General features: G+C 39.4%; 1 protein-coding gene across 26 annotated transcripts in view; it reads right to left on the reverse strand.

The window, feature by feature from the left end:
- The window catches only part of dlg2 (discs large MAGUK scaffold protein 2), a 1295060-nt gene that overhangs the window by 218910 nt on the left and 1058592 nt on the right, over positions 1 to 17558 (reverse strand). For all 26 annotated transcript variants that reach the window (XM_062977087.1, XM_062977095.1, XM_062977092.1 and 23 more), the window contains one exon: positions 12924 to 13080. In XM_062977087.1, coding sequence (XP_062833157.1) covers positions 12924 to 13080 — 157 coding nt within the window. The remainder of the gene's footprint in view (positions 1 to 12923; positions 13081 to 17558) is intronic.

Raw genomic sequence — 17558 nt, forward strand, 5'->3', positions numbered from 1 at the left:
TAGAGGACCACAACTGCCAACTCCTGGAGTTGCCTCCCTTTCTTTGCAGCCAGAATCCTGTTGGTTAGCCTCAGGTAGAGCAGAGGCATTTAATGAATTGTTGAATGGGGAGTCAACATGTACATAAGATCTTATTGAGTCAATGAATCTACTCCAATTGGGACGAACAACAGGATTTACACTTGTAGATTTATCAATGTGGTTCTGTTTGGTTTCCTCTCTTTCTTCTTTCCTGTCAGATAGCTACATATCTGTGTCTTGATTTGTGGAGGCTTTTTAACATAGGCTAGATGGTCATCTGTTGGAAGTGCTTTGGCTGTGTAGTCCTGCATGACAGAATGGGATTGGACTGGGTGGCCCTTGGGTTCTCTTCCAACTCTATGATTCTTTGTATCTTTGGCTGTTGTGTTGGCTTTTCTTTTGCAAATATAGTTCAAGATCCTTCATCAAAAACCTAATCACCATATCATAGAGATGCTTTAGGGTTAGCAACCCACACAACTCCAAAAATCCACCTTAAAGGCCATTTGGCCATCCAGAGAGATGAAGGTCTGTGCTGCTGATGAATGGGGCACTGCAGGATGACATGACCAATCCCCTCACTCATGAGCGAGACTACCAGGAGTAGAAAATGGACCTATGAGAGAACATGTTGCAACTCGTCAGTGTAGTATCATTCACTGGCAGGATGGGGCTGGTCACATCATCTTTCCATGAGCCACAGAGCATCAGCATTGACCTTCATAATTCCAGGTGGCTAATTAGCTTCTAAGATGGGTTTCTGGTTCATTTGCAATCGTGGCAGTTGTGCCATGATCACAAATGGGAATATGAAGCTGTTACAATATTCTAACGTTAACTTACTACATTGTAACCAACTAATGAGATGCCAACCATGCTTTGTAGGGAGCAGTCTACCCTCCTGTTTAAACATCTCCATTGGCTACCAATAAGTTTCCAGTCTCAATTCAAGGTGCAGGTTATCACCTATAAAGCCTTGAATGGTTCGGGACTTGCCTATCTTCATGGCCGCATCTTCCCCCATGAACCTGCGTGATCTCTAAGATCTTCTGGGGAGGCTCTTCTCTTGCTACCACCCCCGTTGCAAGCTGGTGGGGATGAGAGGGAGGGCCTTCTCGGTGGTGGCTTCCCGGCTCTGGAATTCCCTCCCCAGGGAGATTAGGCTAGCACCCACCCTGTCCATCTTCCATAAAGGTCTAAAGACATGGATGTTCCACTGTGCTTTTGACTAGAGAATCCTCTATATAGATAACTTGGCCTCAATTAGTACATAACATCTCGGCCTGGCACTTTACTACTGTGCTCTACCCAAAGATACTGTGCTCCATGTTACATTGCCCTCCATGCCCTATCTTCAAAATTGATTTGCACCATGCCCAGAAACTTATTATTTCAGGTCTATTGTTTGTTGGTTCAATGGTTGCCTTATACTTTGTTATAATGTTGTTTTTATTCTGTTTTATGATATTGTTTTATGTAACTTAGTGTGTTATTTCAATTATGCTGATCAGGCTCGTCCCCATGGAAGCCACCACGAGTCCCTTCGGGGAGATGAAGGAGGGGTACAAAAATAAAGCAGTTGTTGTTGTTGTTGTTGTTGTTGTTGTTGTTGTTGTTGTTATTGTATTTCATTCTTGCTAGGGGACTACACTGTTGTCCCAGAAGTATCTATCTGATTATATTACCTGCCAAGACTTTCTATTGGGCTTTATAATTAAGAAAGGGTCATTCATAAAAAATTAAGGCACAGCATTCGTAAAGAGAAGAAGCTATTCCTTTTAAGGCAGTTCAGATATACTCTATGCATGTACACATATAAGTATAGAAATTTTAGAGTAAAAATCAACTAAAAAACCTGGGTCGATTTATCCATTGGTAGTGTGTATATTGTTCCTTAACTCTCATTTTTAAAAAGAGCTGCAAAAGTCCAGAGCTTAGCCTTTAGGTTAAGCTTTGGCTTAACCTAAAAGATGCACTTCCCCTGTACTCTCATCACCACAATGCCACTTGTGGCCTTTTTGAGTGTCTGGCTGGGGAAATGGTGTCAGTTGCTTGAGGCTATGTCAGCCTCTACGTGGGATGCCTCCTGACTTATCCATGGGTCATATCAAACCACATAATTTTGACCTCCAAACCTGCCCTTGACTTATATATGAGTTAAGATTATAGATGAGTATTCTGGCTTGTTTGAATGCCTGGCTGGTATCTCAGTTAACAAAGCCTTTGATAGGGAAGCTCCATTTTAATATAGGTTGGATCTATGCTGCCATACCACGCAGTTTGACTCTCCATTACATGGTCACCGTAAAATCATACAGTGGAGTCTCACTTATCCAACACTCACATATCCAACGTTCTGGATTATCCAACGCATTTTTGTAGTCAATGTTTTCAATACATTGTGATATTTTGGTGCTAAATTCGTAAATACAGTAATTACTACATAGCATTACTGTGTATTGAACTACTTTTTCTGTCAAATTTGGTGTATAACATGATGTTTTGGTGCTTAATTTGTAAAATCATAACCTAATTTGATGTTTAATGGGCTTTTCCTTAATCTCTCCTTATTATCTAACTTATTCGCTTATCCAACGTTCTGCCAGCCTGTTTACGTTGAATAAGCGAGACTCTACTGTATATGTGTGTGTGTGTGTGTGTATATATATAATTTTAGCCAATAAAATGGAAATCACAAGAAGTTTCTAGAACAGGCATGGGCCAACTTGGGCCCTCCAGGTGTTTTGGAATTCAACTCCCACAATTCCTAACAGCCTCAGGCCCTTTCCTTTTTCCCTCAGCCAAAACACCAGGAGGGCCCAAGTTTGCCCATGCCTGTTCTAGAAGTATCATACTGTTTTTTCTTTGTACAAGACTTACCTGACCTTGATGTTGCATTTCACATGTGCACCTTGTTAGTTTTGAATAAACAAACAAACATGCTAAACATGTTAAACTGTTCTTCCTGCTGGTGCAATAACCCACTCCATTCTTCTCATGTTATTTCTGCTTCTATACCAAATTTCCTCTTATAATGCCCAGGGACACCCTCTACTAGCTGGAGCATGTTTTTAGTTTCCAACCTTGGATCCCTAAATGGTGTTGGATTGCAATATCCAGAATCCATAACCATTGGCTGTACTGGCTGGGACTGTGACATGACATTTGCTGCTTTAAGGGAAACTTTTAAAGGAACACTTATTAGGAGGGGAGACATTCACTTGCCATGGTTGAACAGAAGTCAGCTAATTTTGGTAGGTTATCTACATGCTTCAAGGCAGAGCTGTATTTAATATATATGTAAATATGTCTCTATCTGGCAACAGTACTTTCATGACTATTAATTTATATCTAACTTCATTAAAGGAATATCTAAGCAGGTGGTTTAAGGATAATTCTGAGCCATTGATAATTGGATTCTAGGCTATTATTTTTAAAACTTTTTTAAAATGGGATATATCTTTTATGAGCCAGTATGATGTGGTGATTTTGTGGTATTAGACTAAGATCTTAAATCCTTGTATAGACATGGAAACCCTCTTTGCGACATTCAGCAAATAATAATTTCTTGGCCATAGGGAAAGGCAATTACAAACCTTCTATAAACAAATCTGGCCAAGAAACCCCTGTAATGGTTTTGACTTAGGATCACCATAAGATGGAAATGACTTGAAAACACGTAACAAAAATCTCCTTCACATCTCCTGTGTTCTGTGCCTTTAACCTACTTCTGACATGGTTGGCCTAAGGCAGTGGTTCTCAACCTATGGGTCCCCAGATGTTTTGGCCTTCAACTCCCAGAAATCCAAACAACTGGTAAACTGGCTGGGATTTCTGGAAGTTGTAGGCCAACACACCTAGGGACCCATAGGGTGAGAACGACTGGCCTAAGGTGAATTTATCATGGGAGGTTTGTTCAGAGGTGGATTGTCATGCCTTCCTCTGAGGCTCAGATAGTGTGAGTTGCCCAGGGTCACCCAGTAAAACCTATGGCTGAATGCAGATTTAAACCCTGATCTCCCAGAGCCCGAGCCTATTCAGACCATAATACCATCCTTCATGTTTGTATTTGTTCTGTGCATTGGTGTAATTTCTGATTTATGGAGGCCCTAAGGGGACCTATCATGGGGTTTTATGACAGGATTTGTTCAGAGGGAGTTTGCTTTCTTCTCCTTTAGGGCTGAAGGAGTGTGACTTTCATAAGGCCGCCCAATGAGGTTCCATGGCTAAACAAGATTTTGAACCCTGGTCTGCAGAATTGTAGTCAAAACTACTATTCCTCATTGACTCTCTAGTTCACAACTGTTGGTTATAATTGCTGAATGTAAACTTTTAATGAATTGGCTGGAATCCTGTTGGGGTCTTGCAATGCATACATTTCCTCCACATACAAGGTTAGGGATTTTTTTGTCCAATGGAAAGCATCCACATTCTGTTCAAGGCTGCTGAAACAGAGCTACCTATGTGGTGCCAGTGTTGTGTCCATGCAGTTGACGCACCTATGGATGTTCACTACAGATGGATTCACCCTGCCAATGGATGACCATACACATGGACTAGATATAGCAAGTCCGGAGAAGGGTGACTAAAATGATCTAAAATTTGGAAGCCAAGCCCTATGAACAACTTAGAGAGCTGGGTATGTTTAGAAAAGAAGACTGAGAAGGTACACGAGAGCCATGTTTAAATATTAGAAAGTATGTCACATTGAGGAGGAGGCAGTCTTATTGTCTGCTGCTCCAAAGACTAAGGCACAGAACAATGTATTGCAACTGCAGGAAAAGAGATTCCACCTAAACACTACGAAGACCTTCCTGATGGTAAGACCTGTCTCAAGGCATGGTGGAGTCTCCTTCTTGGAGATTTTTAAGCAGAGGCTGGATGGCCATCTGTTGGGGGTGCTTTGATTCTGTGTTCCTGCATGGCAAGGGATTGGAATGGATAGCCCTTGGAATCTATTCCAAATCTATAATTCTATAATTCTATGTGAGTGTGCATTATACTGCACATTTGGGGTTGGTTCAGTTGTGTAACACTGAGATCTGACGTAATGTTTGTGTCACACAATTACTGTGTAATTTTTCATGTGTTAATTTGTTCTATGCAAACACAATAAGTCTAGGAATTATTCAATAAGTTTTCAGGGTATATATTGTTGTTGCCATTTTAGCACCTATACTGACACTCTTAGATACTTATCAACACCATCAAATAAAGCTCTTTAAATCAAAATATTATTCTATGCTCACTGTGTGTTTTGCTTTCACCTACTTCACTGCTTCATTTTACAAATCTTTCTTTTTTCTAATTCTGTTTTTATTAATGTGTTTTCTGGAAAACATTGATTTATGTTTTTGATAGTGTATAGGTTTCATGCAGAGTTAATTGCCTGCAGTTCTTTGTCACTGCATACCAGAATACTGTGATACAGACAGGTCTGAATAACTTATTTCTGAACACATAATTGGACTTATTGTTCAGTTACACCACTTGTAATTTCGTTAATTTTTTTGCATGATTGCTGCAGTGTTGGCTAAGAATACATTAAAACCTACTTCACGCACATTATAATAGGAATGAACTAAGGTTTTGGTAAGTTATTGGCAACCAAGGAAGATTGTACTAAGGTACACTGAACAATATTGTTGATAAATTACACAGATGTGTTCAAAAATCCACTTTGTAGGAGGACACACATTTCCATGTACAGAGATAATTTAATCTTCCAATCAAATACAGAAATGGGACAGAAAAAAAATGCTGGTGTGAATGAGAAATGCAGCAAATAGCATATCATTTTTAAAACATATTTAAACATATGGCAACTTCAGTTTAATTAGGCATGGGCAAACTTTGGCCCTGTAGATGTTTTGGACTTTCACAACTCTCACAATTCCTAACATGCCTGGGCGAAATATTATTCCATGGAGCTGTCCATAGTACTGAAGTACTCAAACTTTTGGTTCTCAATACATTTGGGGAGTGATCAAGAGGCACAAGGATCTGGATACTCCCCTTACACACATGTTGATAGTGCTAGGCTGTGTGTGTACATGTATGATAATAAGATGCCTTTTCTAAATATAGAATCAGAGTTGGACGGCACCACATGGATCATCTAGTTCAAATCCCTGCCATGCAGGAAGATACAAATGAATCCCCTGAAAGATGCCCATCCAACCTCATTTTAAAGACTTCCAAAGATGGAAAGTTCTCCACCTTCTGAGTCAATATATTACATTGTGGGAGGTTTCATTTGCATTTTACCTGGATGACTTACTTCCAATTGCATTGCATAGCTTTGTGATTTGTTACTCCCCCTTCCTTCTGTGTGTGATTGTGTACCAATACATATTTTAGATTGTATGACTTTGGCAAGACATATTGTTTTTGCATGTTTTATTGTAATGCACCATGTAAACTTGATGGCTCTATAAAAATAAACAATAATAAATAATAACAGTCCATTCCACCGTTGAACAGCTCTTTTAGTAAAAAAAACCCAACTCTTTCTAATGCTTAGGTGGAATCTCTTTTTTGTAATTTGAATCCATTGGCTCATATTCTGGTCTTCGGAGTAACAAAAAACAAATGTACTCCATTGCATCCCTTCAAATATTTAAAGATGGCAACCATGACATCTCTGCTCCCAGCTAAACATCCCCAGTTCCTTATGTTGTTCCTCTTAAAGTTTGGTTTCTAGACCTTAACGCACCTTGGAAATACTTCTCTGGACAGGTACTAACTTGTCAATATCCGTCTTGAATTATGGTGCCCAGAACCAGACACAGTATTCTAGGTGAGGACTTTACTGCATAAAGGTGGCAAACCAGCATATAAATAGGACCACTGCCTATTGTGATAGTTTCTATCACATACTTCTAATAGTCACATATCTATGACAACCCCTTTCTCTGTTATTGATAGGAAAAACCCATCAATGGACCCTGAAAGCATGACAGTGCGTCAACCTATCTGGTGAATTGGTATATTGGCACAGAGGTAGCATCTAGAGATAGGACTGTCTTCCTCTCTCCCACACTCAGTAATTAAAGAGTAAATGTTTAACTTTTTACCAAACCTAGCTGAAATGGTGAGGTTGCTTTAAAACATAATTTTAACTTACAGTAAAATGGAGTTGTGGGAAGACAGAGTTAGCTCACGAACAGGAAGTACAGCCATGGGATTATGGAGCAGTGAAGTGCTGTCACATGACTAGAAAACATGCAGTACTGGGTATGACCATGTGCATAAGATGATGAAAATCAATAATCACATAAAAAGATGGGTTGGTGGATTCATGCAGTAAAGTCCAAAATCAGAATAAAGTGTGACTTCTTCCTTTGATATGGACACTAGACTCCCGTTGATGCAATCCAGAGTATAATGTTGTTCAGCAGTTGTCCCACTCTAGCTGGAACAATATTAGACACTGCCATTAAGAACTGGCACTAGCCAGTCAAACATCACTACTCAGCCAGCATAGCTGCTGATAGCTAACTCTTCAATGTTCAGGAACATGATAACTTTTCTATAAGGCACTTCTTCTTAAACTGTGTCCTGACCCTAAATGAGGTGCTCTTTAGCTCAAATCTGGCATCAATATACAATTTTTGAACACCGCCTAGACATTTACATAAATCTGTTAGCAACAGCTTGTAGTGTTTACTGTGGACTCTGTAGAAGATGCTTCAGTTGTACTTCATGAAAAGAAAAAACAACCTGTTTAATAAGCCTTGCAAAATGCTAGTTTGTTATCAGTAAATGTCTTGTTTTTATATCTATGTTATATACCAATATACTTCTGGTCTCGTAAATATTTCTCAGGTAGAAAGGGATCGTGAGTGGAATTTTTTTTAAAAGCCCTGCTATAAGGTATGACATATCATTAACTTTCTGGCAGCAGCCTAGCCATCAGACTGTGCATCATATATGAACAACCCACCAACTATGGTCTGTGTGGCCCTCAGCTAACATTCATGTGGCCCACGGATCCCCTCTTGAGTAGAGTTGTCCCCTCTTACTTCTTCCCCAAAACAGTTTTCCTCCTCAAAGTTTCTGGTCGAGCGCTATTTGAATCATGCTCTTGGCTCAAGAGTTTCAAACATGCATCTTTAGCACAATCTTAAGTCCTTTCCATCTTGTCAACATCTTTAAAAGTTTTGCAAGCAAGCTTAACCTATCTCCCTGAAATCTGGTCCTCCTTCAATAAATTGCTTAATGATAATTGTCTCTGGAAGAGGCTTGTGCAGCTTAATGTGAACTTTACTTGGGACGGATATGGAAGAATGCATTTGTTATCATTATTTGTGCTTGATTAACTCAAATTGCGCTCTGTTCCAAAATTGCTTGAGGAAGCGCATGAAGCCTAATTGGATGATTGCTTCTATTCTATTTGACTGATGAAACACAAAACAAAATTTTGCATGCTGAAACAATGTGAGAGAGCTTATTTGTCTCTTGCATACAACACAACTGCAGAAACTAAAATAGCTTGGCTCTGAACCAGATGTAATGGCAAGCCACCGTGAGTATGCACTTTAAAGCTGTGGCTGTGGGTGCAAGTTCCTATCAACATCTCAACATGAATAGAAAAGGGGAATACATCAGTTGCTTCATCAACGATCTGATGAAGTAGACTTAAGTCAATGGAAGGTTATACTTCCAACATTTTTCTCTCAGGTAGCCAGTTCCCTTTGAATATTTATTAAAAATGTAAATTGAGTGAGGAAATACAGTAACATTATCATAACTGCAGAACCCATACCCATGGTTTCATTTACTTATGCCCAGGGTAAAATGGTTTCTCTAGGAACTTGCTAGGTCCTCCATATGATTCTATAGCATGATTCCTCCCAATGTTTCAACAGAATTTCACTACGGTGCCATGGATTTGGAAGAGGCACAAACAGAGAAGGAAAGAGAGAACTGTGACAAGAGGAAAGCATATCAAGCAAACCCTTGACAGGACTGCCTTCCTTCTGGAAATCAATAGTCCTCACTATGAAAGACCATATGGATCCAGAATAGGTCTCTCACCGAGTCACTTATGAGCCCACCACCAAGAATCTACTCTTGGAAGAAAATCATACTGAGCCACAAATTATCACCTATTGTCTAGGTTCTCCAACACAACTCTACGGTATGCTGCGACTAGAAAGTCAAGTAATTTAATGACATTCAGTTATAATCATGGCTTCAGGTAACCACTGTCTTGCGGTAAATCTATCCCCATGGATAAGAGAATTTTACTGTATACTAGAACCCATATGCAACAAGCCTATCCAAATGGTTTCCAAATCCAGCAAGGTAATCCATTATGTAAATTTTAATCCAGCATCACAGGCTGCATGACAGATGGGTGCCAATACATTGGACGCCAGTTGTCAAGCCATGACTATTGGTGTATGCATTTGTGTGTGTGTAAGAGAGAGAGAAGAGGTGCATACATTTATATGTTCATTTATCTTATTGAAGGAAAACAGCATCTAACTTTTAAAATAAAATGTTGACAAAATCCTTGAGGTTGCATGTATGTGTCCTAGGCAACAGCCATTTAGCACATACACAGCCTGGCTTCTTCTAAACCAGTGTTTCTCAAATTCTGGCCCTCCAGAAGCCTTGGATTTCCACTCCCAGAATCTCTGATCATTTGTCAAGGCAGCTGAGGCTTCTGAGAGTTGAAGTCCAAAACATCTGGAGGACCAGATCTTGGGAATCAATGTTCTAAACCATGCTGAAAAATAAGAAAGCAAGATTTTTGTAAGCCGCCCCGAGTCCCCTCGGGTGAGAAGGGCGGGGTAGAAATGATAGAAATAAATAAATAAATAAATAAATAAATAGATTTTTAGGGACCCAGCTGATTCATGACCATATCTGGTTGAGGTCCTGTTCCATTATATTTGATCTGTAACAGAATGCCTCAATCTCCTTTCCTGTCAACACATCTGAATTGTACTAATGTGCATTTTAGCACCATTAGCCCCCAAGTAAGTAAGTCCTGGGGTGTGAAGTGCCAATAAGAACATGAGCTCTTTTTCTCAGGTCCCCAAAAACCAGAAAACTACGAAGATTATCTAGAAAGTACATTACGTTTTGAAATTAAAAATGAACAAAGTATAGGAGAAAACATTTACCATATGCAGTTGAAAGCCACACCCAAATACCACATCTCACGTAGTCGCCATTCAAATATAGGCACTTACCATAGCGATGAAGGAGCTTGCAACTCCTCCCCCACTAAATTCTGCCGCTTGCTTCCTCAACCACTTGTTTCCAACAATGGGGCGTGGCTGGCAACACAGCGTTTTGGCGACAATGCGTAGCTGCGGGTAGGGCTGACCGGCTGGTTGAGGACAAGTGGCAGAATTTAGTGGGGGAGGAGTTGCAAAGCTCCTTCATCGCTATGGTAAGTGCCTATATTTGAATGGGGACTACGTGAGATGTGGTATTTGGGTGTGGCTTTCAACTGCATATGATAAATGTTTTCTCCTATACTTTGTTCATTTTTAATTCCAAAACGTAATGTACTTTCTGGATAGCCCTCGTATGAAGGGTTGGTTGGTCTGGTAGGATTTGCATCTCCATTCTGAATCAGTGGCCATTCACACAATGGTGGATGACAAATTCCATCTTCCCTGATCACTGACCATGATGCCAGGAAATGATGGAATCAGGTCAAACAACATTTGAAAATTACCAAATGCCTCTCCTTTCAAAATAAGTAATGGTCCAATAGTGCCCAATTTAACCCTTAAGTGCAGTACATTTGCAGTAACGAAGCGAAACGTAGCATTGTACTGCAATGACTCCATCTACTTAGAATGAAGCCAGTTTCTATCTGTGTAGCCCTAGGTTTTGACCACATTAGCAAGAGACTCAAGAACTGAGAACAGGCTTGGGGAAAAAAGAGATCACAGAAGACAGGCAGTCACTTAACTGTAGCGATCCTCTAGCACAGAAGCATTATTTCTTAATTCCATACTATCAGTGTATAAATGAAAGAGCAATTATGGTAATGTTGCAGGGACTAAATGCACAAAATGTAGCCAAGGGCTTTCAAAGCTTTTTATAATCCATTACAAATTTGAAAAATGACACGTGGAGCTGCCGTCCAATTCATTACAAATGCCAAGATAACAAGGCCAGCATTGCTCATTTGAAACCGTGTCTGTATGTCAAGTTAACTCGCACACAGTAGGTGGCACACTTGGTCTTTTCTTGCCAAACAGCACTGCACAGACAGCAGAAGAATCAGAAAGTGTAACATTCTGCCCTTACTATAAGGAGGAAAAGCAAAATTTAATGACCTTTTGAAGCTTTAGGAAGGCAAGGACTGTTATGAGATACATCTTGGGTATCCTGGCTGCAGAACTCCTTCTGACAGGGAGTCAGGCTGGCTCCTTCCTTTGTTTTCCATGGCCTTTGGTCTCAAAATGTAGGGTTTGCTTTTCTGATTAATTTGATTTTGTTAAGCTTAGTATCTCATATGGGATGAGACTTTTGGAAATGGAGAATGAGAGTATAACAAAGCAATGAGTGATGGAGCAATATAAGCAGGGAGGCTGGGCTCAATATTGGTTGACCCTGCACTGTCAGTATTTTGATGGGTCAACAACAACCCTATTGTAGTTTGACAAGAAGGTGATTAGAGATAAAATCTTTGAGAGCGATGCATCTGACAACTTGCAGGCTAGTAAACAGCAGGGTTTCATTACTTGGTATCCCCTAATAAAGACTGACCAATATTGCCACCAATATCTTCAAGACTTAATATCTATAGTCCTCAGGAAAGCATTTACAGCCCTGTGCTTCCAGACAATGCCATCAGGCTGGCTAGAGAGAAGATATAGAGGGGCTCTGCATGCTTAAAGACTTTGTATTTGTGGGTCGGGGGAAAGTGAATATTTAATACACTATCTGTTACATTGCCATTTGTATAATGGCCCCAGAAAAAAATTCCTGGGAGCCCTTTTGGAAGAAAGGGTAGCATGGCAACAGTCAGCAGTTATCTGTGAACTGTTAGTGGTGTTGGCATGGTTGTGAACAAAGAGTGGTGTTTAATCACATGATATGGGAATGCGATCGAGTGCAAGGATATTGGAAAACGATTGAAGGAGTGAAGAATATACAAAAAGAAAAAATGGTTGACAAATTAATAGCGTGTGCAGAGATTGTTTTAGTGAGGGCTCGGAAAGATAAAACAAAATGGACTCTGACGAACTGGTATAAGTAAATAGTTAATATGTTAAATGTGGAAATAACAAATTGCAAATGGAACAATATAGATAAAATGGAAAAGGTTGCAATAATCAAGTGGATGTGGGGACCAGTTAGAAACTATTTAGAGAAAAGTGGAAGAAACAATGAAAATTACAACATTCACACTTGCCTCCCAACAGACAAGAATTCTTTCGCCCACCTTGGACCTTCCACAGATATATAAACCTCCCTTGACTAGTTTCCAATATACCTCACAACCTCTGAGGATGCCTGCCACAGATGTGGGCAAAACGTCAGGAGAGTATGCTTCTGGAACATGGTCATACAGCCTGGAAAACTCACAGCAACCCAATGAAAAGACTAACAAAGTTGCCCCTTGTTGCAAGTTCATGGATCACACATATAGAGTGTGATGCGCTGTATGTGCAAATGTGCTCCTCTCTCCCCTCTAGCCAGAAAACTACCAGAATTTTGGCTAGTATTTACCATTTGAGTAATTCACTTCTTTGTGTGCACCATGAGTAGAAGTCTCTTCATCATTTCTTCGGAGCTCCCACAGCGATTCTTCTCTTCTGCAGCACAAAATTCTATCTATTCCATTTCTTTCAGGCACATCTGGGCTTATTCCTAACTATAGCCTATTTTTGTTAATGGGAGCTACAAATGTGAAAAATACTTACAGATAAAATTTGGTCTCCCCTCTGCAGCTCGCCACTGAGATCAGCTGGTCCTCCTGCTAGGATGAAGGATACAAAAATGCCTTCGCCATCTTCTCCTCCCACAATGTTGAAACCAAGACCTGTCGAGCCCTTGTGCAAGACAACTTTCCGAGGTTCTCTGGGGAAAGAGAAAGAACATGGTGTAAGCATATTGCTACAACGCCCCCCCCCCCCCGGTGGTTTATAGACATTATGGTAAGTCTTTTCATAACTGTATCAGCTGGGTTGATATGATGTTTCTGTCATCAATATGCACAAGTTTATCTAAACACCACCCTATTTATCAATTGAATATGATAAAACAGCAGCTTCTTAGAGGCATGACACGTTCTCCTGGAAACAACAGGAGTGTTTCTCAAGTTATCTGATGTTGTGAATCAGCATCTCCCCACAACCTTTAATGTGCAAGTACTGTATATACTCGAGTATAAGCCTAGTTTTTCATCCCTTTTTTAGGACTGAAAAAAAAACCTCCTCAGCTTATACTCGGATGAGGGTCCTGGTGGGCTTATATTCAGGTCGGCTTATACTCAAGTATATATGTTATATTTATTATTTTTCTCTATTATTATTGGTATTGTTACATTTATTATTTTACTCTATTATTGTTGTTACTTTTACATTTATTTTACTCTATTTTTATTATTATTAATACATTTATTATTTTACTCTATTTATTATTACATTTATTATTTTACTGCATTTATTATTATTATTACTATTACATTTATTATTTCACTCTATTATTATTAAAAGGATACATAAGCACATTTACATTGAAGAAGATGAAAATAATGATTTAATCAGAGTTGAACAGTCATATCTTATATTACAGTTTGATGTAAAGATTCAAAAACATTTAAACAATTGATGCCTCAATTAATGTAATTTTATTGGTATCTCTGCTTATACTGGAGTCAAAGTTTTCCCAGTTTTTTTGTGGTAAAATTAGGTGCCTCGGCTTATATTCAGGTTGGCTTATACTTGAGTATATACGGTACTTAGACAATATTTATTCCTCATTATCAACACATTTACATAGTACCCTTTTGATGCACCACAGATAAGCACCCAGTGGATTACAGATCAACAGTAGTCTTTGGACCACTACTTTGAATAACATTAATCTAAAGGGCGTCAGACTTGTGTATATATTTCTTTATTTCCTACATCTCTCATCTATGTAGTCCTGAGATGGGACCTAAGGCAGCTAATTACAAGATGAAAAAGTCTTTGATGAGCAAACAGAACTAGTGGGACAGCTTAACACCAAACTATGGACTGGATATTCAAAGTTCAAGCCACCATTTATGTTCCAAATGTACTGGTATTCCTCTTGTCTCCTGGATATTTTCAGGTTTTCTCTCTACTCTTGACTCCAGAGTAAGAAGAAGCCATGTCCTAAATTATGGCTTCACCCCCACCTTCAAATATAATACTAAATCATGGTATGGTCACACCGGTTGGCAAAGATAGTTCAAGCCACATTTAAGACACATGTTTGCTGGACATCCATGTACCATGAGGTATCGGCTCAGAGTTCACAATAGGTGAATGTTTGATGTTGCTTGTGTTACCTTGGCCTGAAAGTTCAGCTCAATTGCCTAGGAATTTAACAACCTCCTTCTTCTCCTCTTCCTTTTCCTCCTCCTCTTCTCCTTCTTTGCATAACTGTGATGTTCTACAGACATCCACATACCTTCTCTACCTTCTCATCTCCATTTTAAAAAGGCCAATAAAAGATACGGAGGCCTCCTTTTTTAAAGTGTCTCTGATCTGTCACACACAACAGTATGAAATATTCATATACTATGAAACTAAAAATTTAGTAGGTATCTGCAGGCCTCCTAGTGAGCATCTAATTGTAGCTATATATTATAATGAAAACGAAACTGAATGGGATGGTATAAAACTGCATTTCCAGTGCTTTAGTCACAATAAAACACATAGAGTCAGTCTGCATGTAGTGAGATAACACATGAGGAGAAGTTTAACCTTCCCTTGAGGTGAAACATTATTAAATATCGGAAGATTTTTTAAAGCATTCAAAAACATGATGCCTCCCTAGAATAAGTGCTTATTTATTTATTATTTCATTAAAATATTTACACCTGATACTAAAGTCAAAGACCTCAGAAGGTATGAAGCAGAATCAACTTTAAAATTTAAAGCACTTGTAAGTGTCTAGATCCTCAAGGTGATTCTATGGCATGCTTCTATCAGAAGTTACTATAGAGATGACTTGGAGGAACTAACATATTTTTCATGTTTTCCTGGCTAAGTCTATCATAAGTTCCAGAGGAAGCCATTCACTTTAATTGGGCTTGCTATTGTCCTCTTTTCTTTTCTCCTACTGAATTAACTGAGCACAAACTGTTGCATTCGATTGAACATTGTGAATGTTGCATACAATTAAACTGAAGCATGAACACTGCACACAACTGAACTGAGGGCCAAATGTATCCATGGCTCTGGAGACCAGGGTTCAAATCCCTGCAGCCATGAAACTCACTGGGTGTCCTTGCACAAGTCACTTTCTTTCAGCCACAGAGGACAGCAATGGCAAACTTGTTGCAGGAGGCTTTCATGGCCGGGATCACTGGGTTGCTGTGAGTTTTCCGGGATGTATGGCCATGTTCCAGAAGCATTCTCTCCTGATGCTTCACCCACATCTATGGCAGGCATCCTCAGAGGTTGTGAGGTTTGTGGGAAACTTGGCAAGTGGGTTTTATATATCTGTGGAATGTCCAGGGTGGGAGAAAGAACTCTTGTCTGTTTAAGGCAAGTGTGAATGTTGTAATTGGCCACCTTGATTAGCATTGAATGGCCTTGCAGCTTTAAAGCTTGTCTGCTTCCTGCCTGGGGGAATCCTTTGTTGGGAGGTGTTCGCTGGCCCTGATTGTTTCTTGACTGGAATTCCCCTGTCTTCTGAGTGTTGTTCTTTATTTACTGTCCTAATTTTAAAGTTTTTTTTAATACTGGTAGCGAGATTTTGTTCATTTTCATGGTTTCCTACTTTCTGTCAAAATTGTCCACATGCTTGTGGATTTCAGTGGTTTCTCTGTGTAGTCTGACCTGGATTTCAATGTCTTCTCTGTGTAGCATGACAATGTAGTTGTTAGAGTGGTCCAGCATTTCTGTGTTCTCCAATAATATGCTGTGTCCAGATTGGTTCATCAGTGGTTCTGCTACAGCTGACTTCTCTGGTTGAATCAGTCTGCAGTGCCTTTCATGTTCCTTGATTTGTGTTTGGGCAATGCTGCTGCATTTGGTGATCCCTCTGTAGACTTGTCCACAGCTGAATGATATACGGTAGACTCTTGCAGAGGTGAGAGGATCCTTTTTGTCCTTTGCTGAATGTAGCATTTGATGGATTTTCTTAGTGGGTCTGTAGATAGTTTGCAGGTTATATTTCTTCATCAGCTTCCCTGGGCGGTCAGTGATTCCCTTGATGTATGGTAACAACACTTACCATACACTTCACACTTGCCTCAAACAGACAAGAGTTCTTTCTCCCACCCTTGGCATTACACATATACGTAATAACTTGCCTAGTTTCCAATAAATCTCAAACCTCTGAGTATACCTGCCATAGATGTAAGTGAAACATCAGGAGAGAATGCTTCTGGAACATGGACATACAGCCTTGAAAATTCACAGCAACCCAATGGCAAACTTTGGAACAGATCTAGTCATAAAAATCCTCTGCGAAGTTTGATGGAAATTGGAAATGACTTGAAGACACTCAATAACAATAACAATTCCTGCCTGTAATAAAGTGACAACATGGATTATTGGTATCCTTCCTGTCTATAATAATAATAATAATAATAATAATAAAAAAACTTTATTTATACCAGTACCACCTACTACCAGTAGGTGGAGCTAATACCATAGTTACTAAATTGACAACATCTGTAAAAATCAACACCTCTTTCCATACTTTAAAAAGCCTGTTCGTGGTTAAACACTCGTTTTGTTCCATTATCTGTTATTTACAAGCTATTTTTATTGATCATCTTACTGGGAATATTTTGGAGCAAGGTAAGCTTGAAATGAAGCAGCATACAATATTGACCGTGAAATATTTTCAGGATGAAAGAGACGCAGACCAGATTTTGGAAGGAATATCCAGAAAGAGTTCTGGGATTATGGTTAAAATGGCAGAAAAAATAGAGGAACACTGGATTTAGAGAAAAGAAGGGCACATGGGGATGTTTCTCAGGGGTGTGTGCATGTTTTTCGAAAGGTGGGTTTCTTGGTAAGGGGGAAAAGATGAGTGCAAGGGTAAAAATGACAGAAAACTTTTATATAGTAAGATGTTTCCTCTTCGAGGTCTGTGTGGACCAAGAAAGGTTTCTTGAACTCTGCATTTATGTGACTATGGAAGAAATCCAAAGGTGAGATTTAAGTGGAAATTTAAACTGGATCTGGATTCTCTTTTGAAATGTCAGCAGGTTTTTAAGCTGGAATACTATGTCTAGTTCTGGGCACCACAATTCAAGAAATATATTGACAAGCTAGAACGTGTTCAGAGAAGGGTGACCAAAATGATCAAAGGTTTGGAATTTAAGCCCTATGAAGAGTGGTTTAGGG

Source organism: Anolis carolinensis, chromosome 3 (genome assembly GCF_035594765.1).
Source record: "Anolis carolinensis isolate JA03-04 chromosome 3, rAnoCar3.1.pri, whole genome shotgun sequence".
NCBI lineage: Eukaryota > Metazoa > Chordata > Lepidosauria > Squamata > Dactyloidae > Anolis > Anolis carolinensis.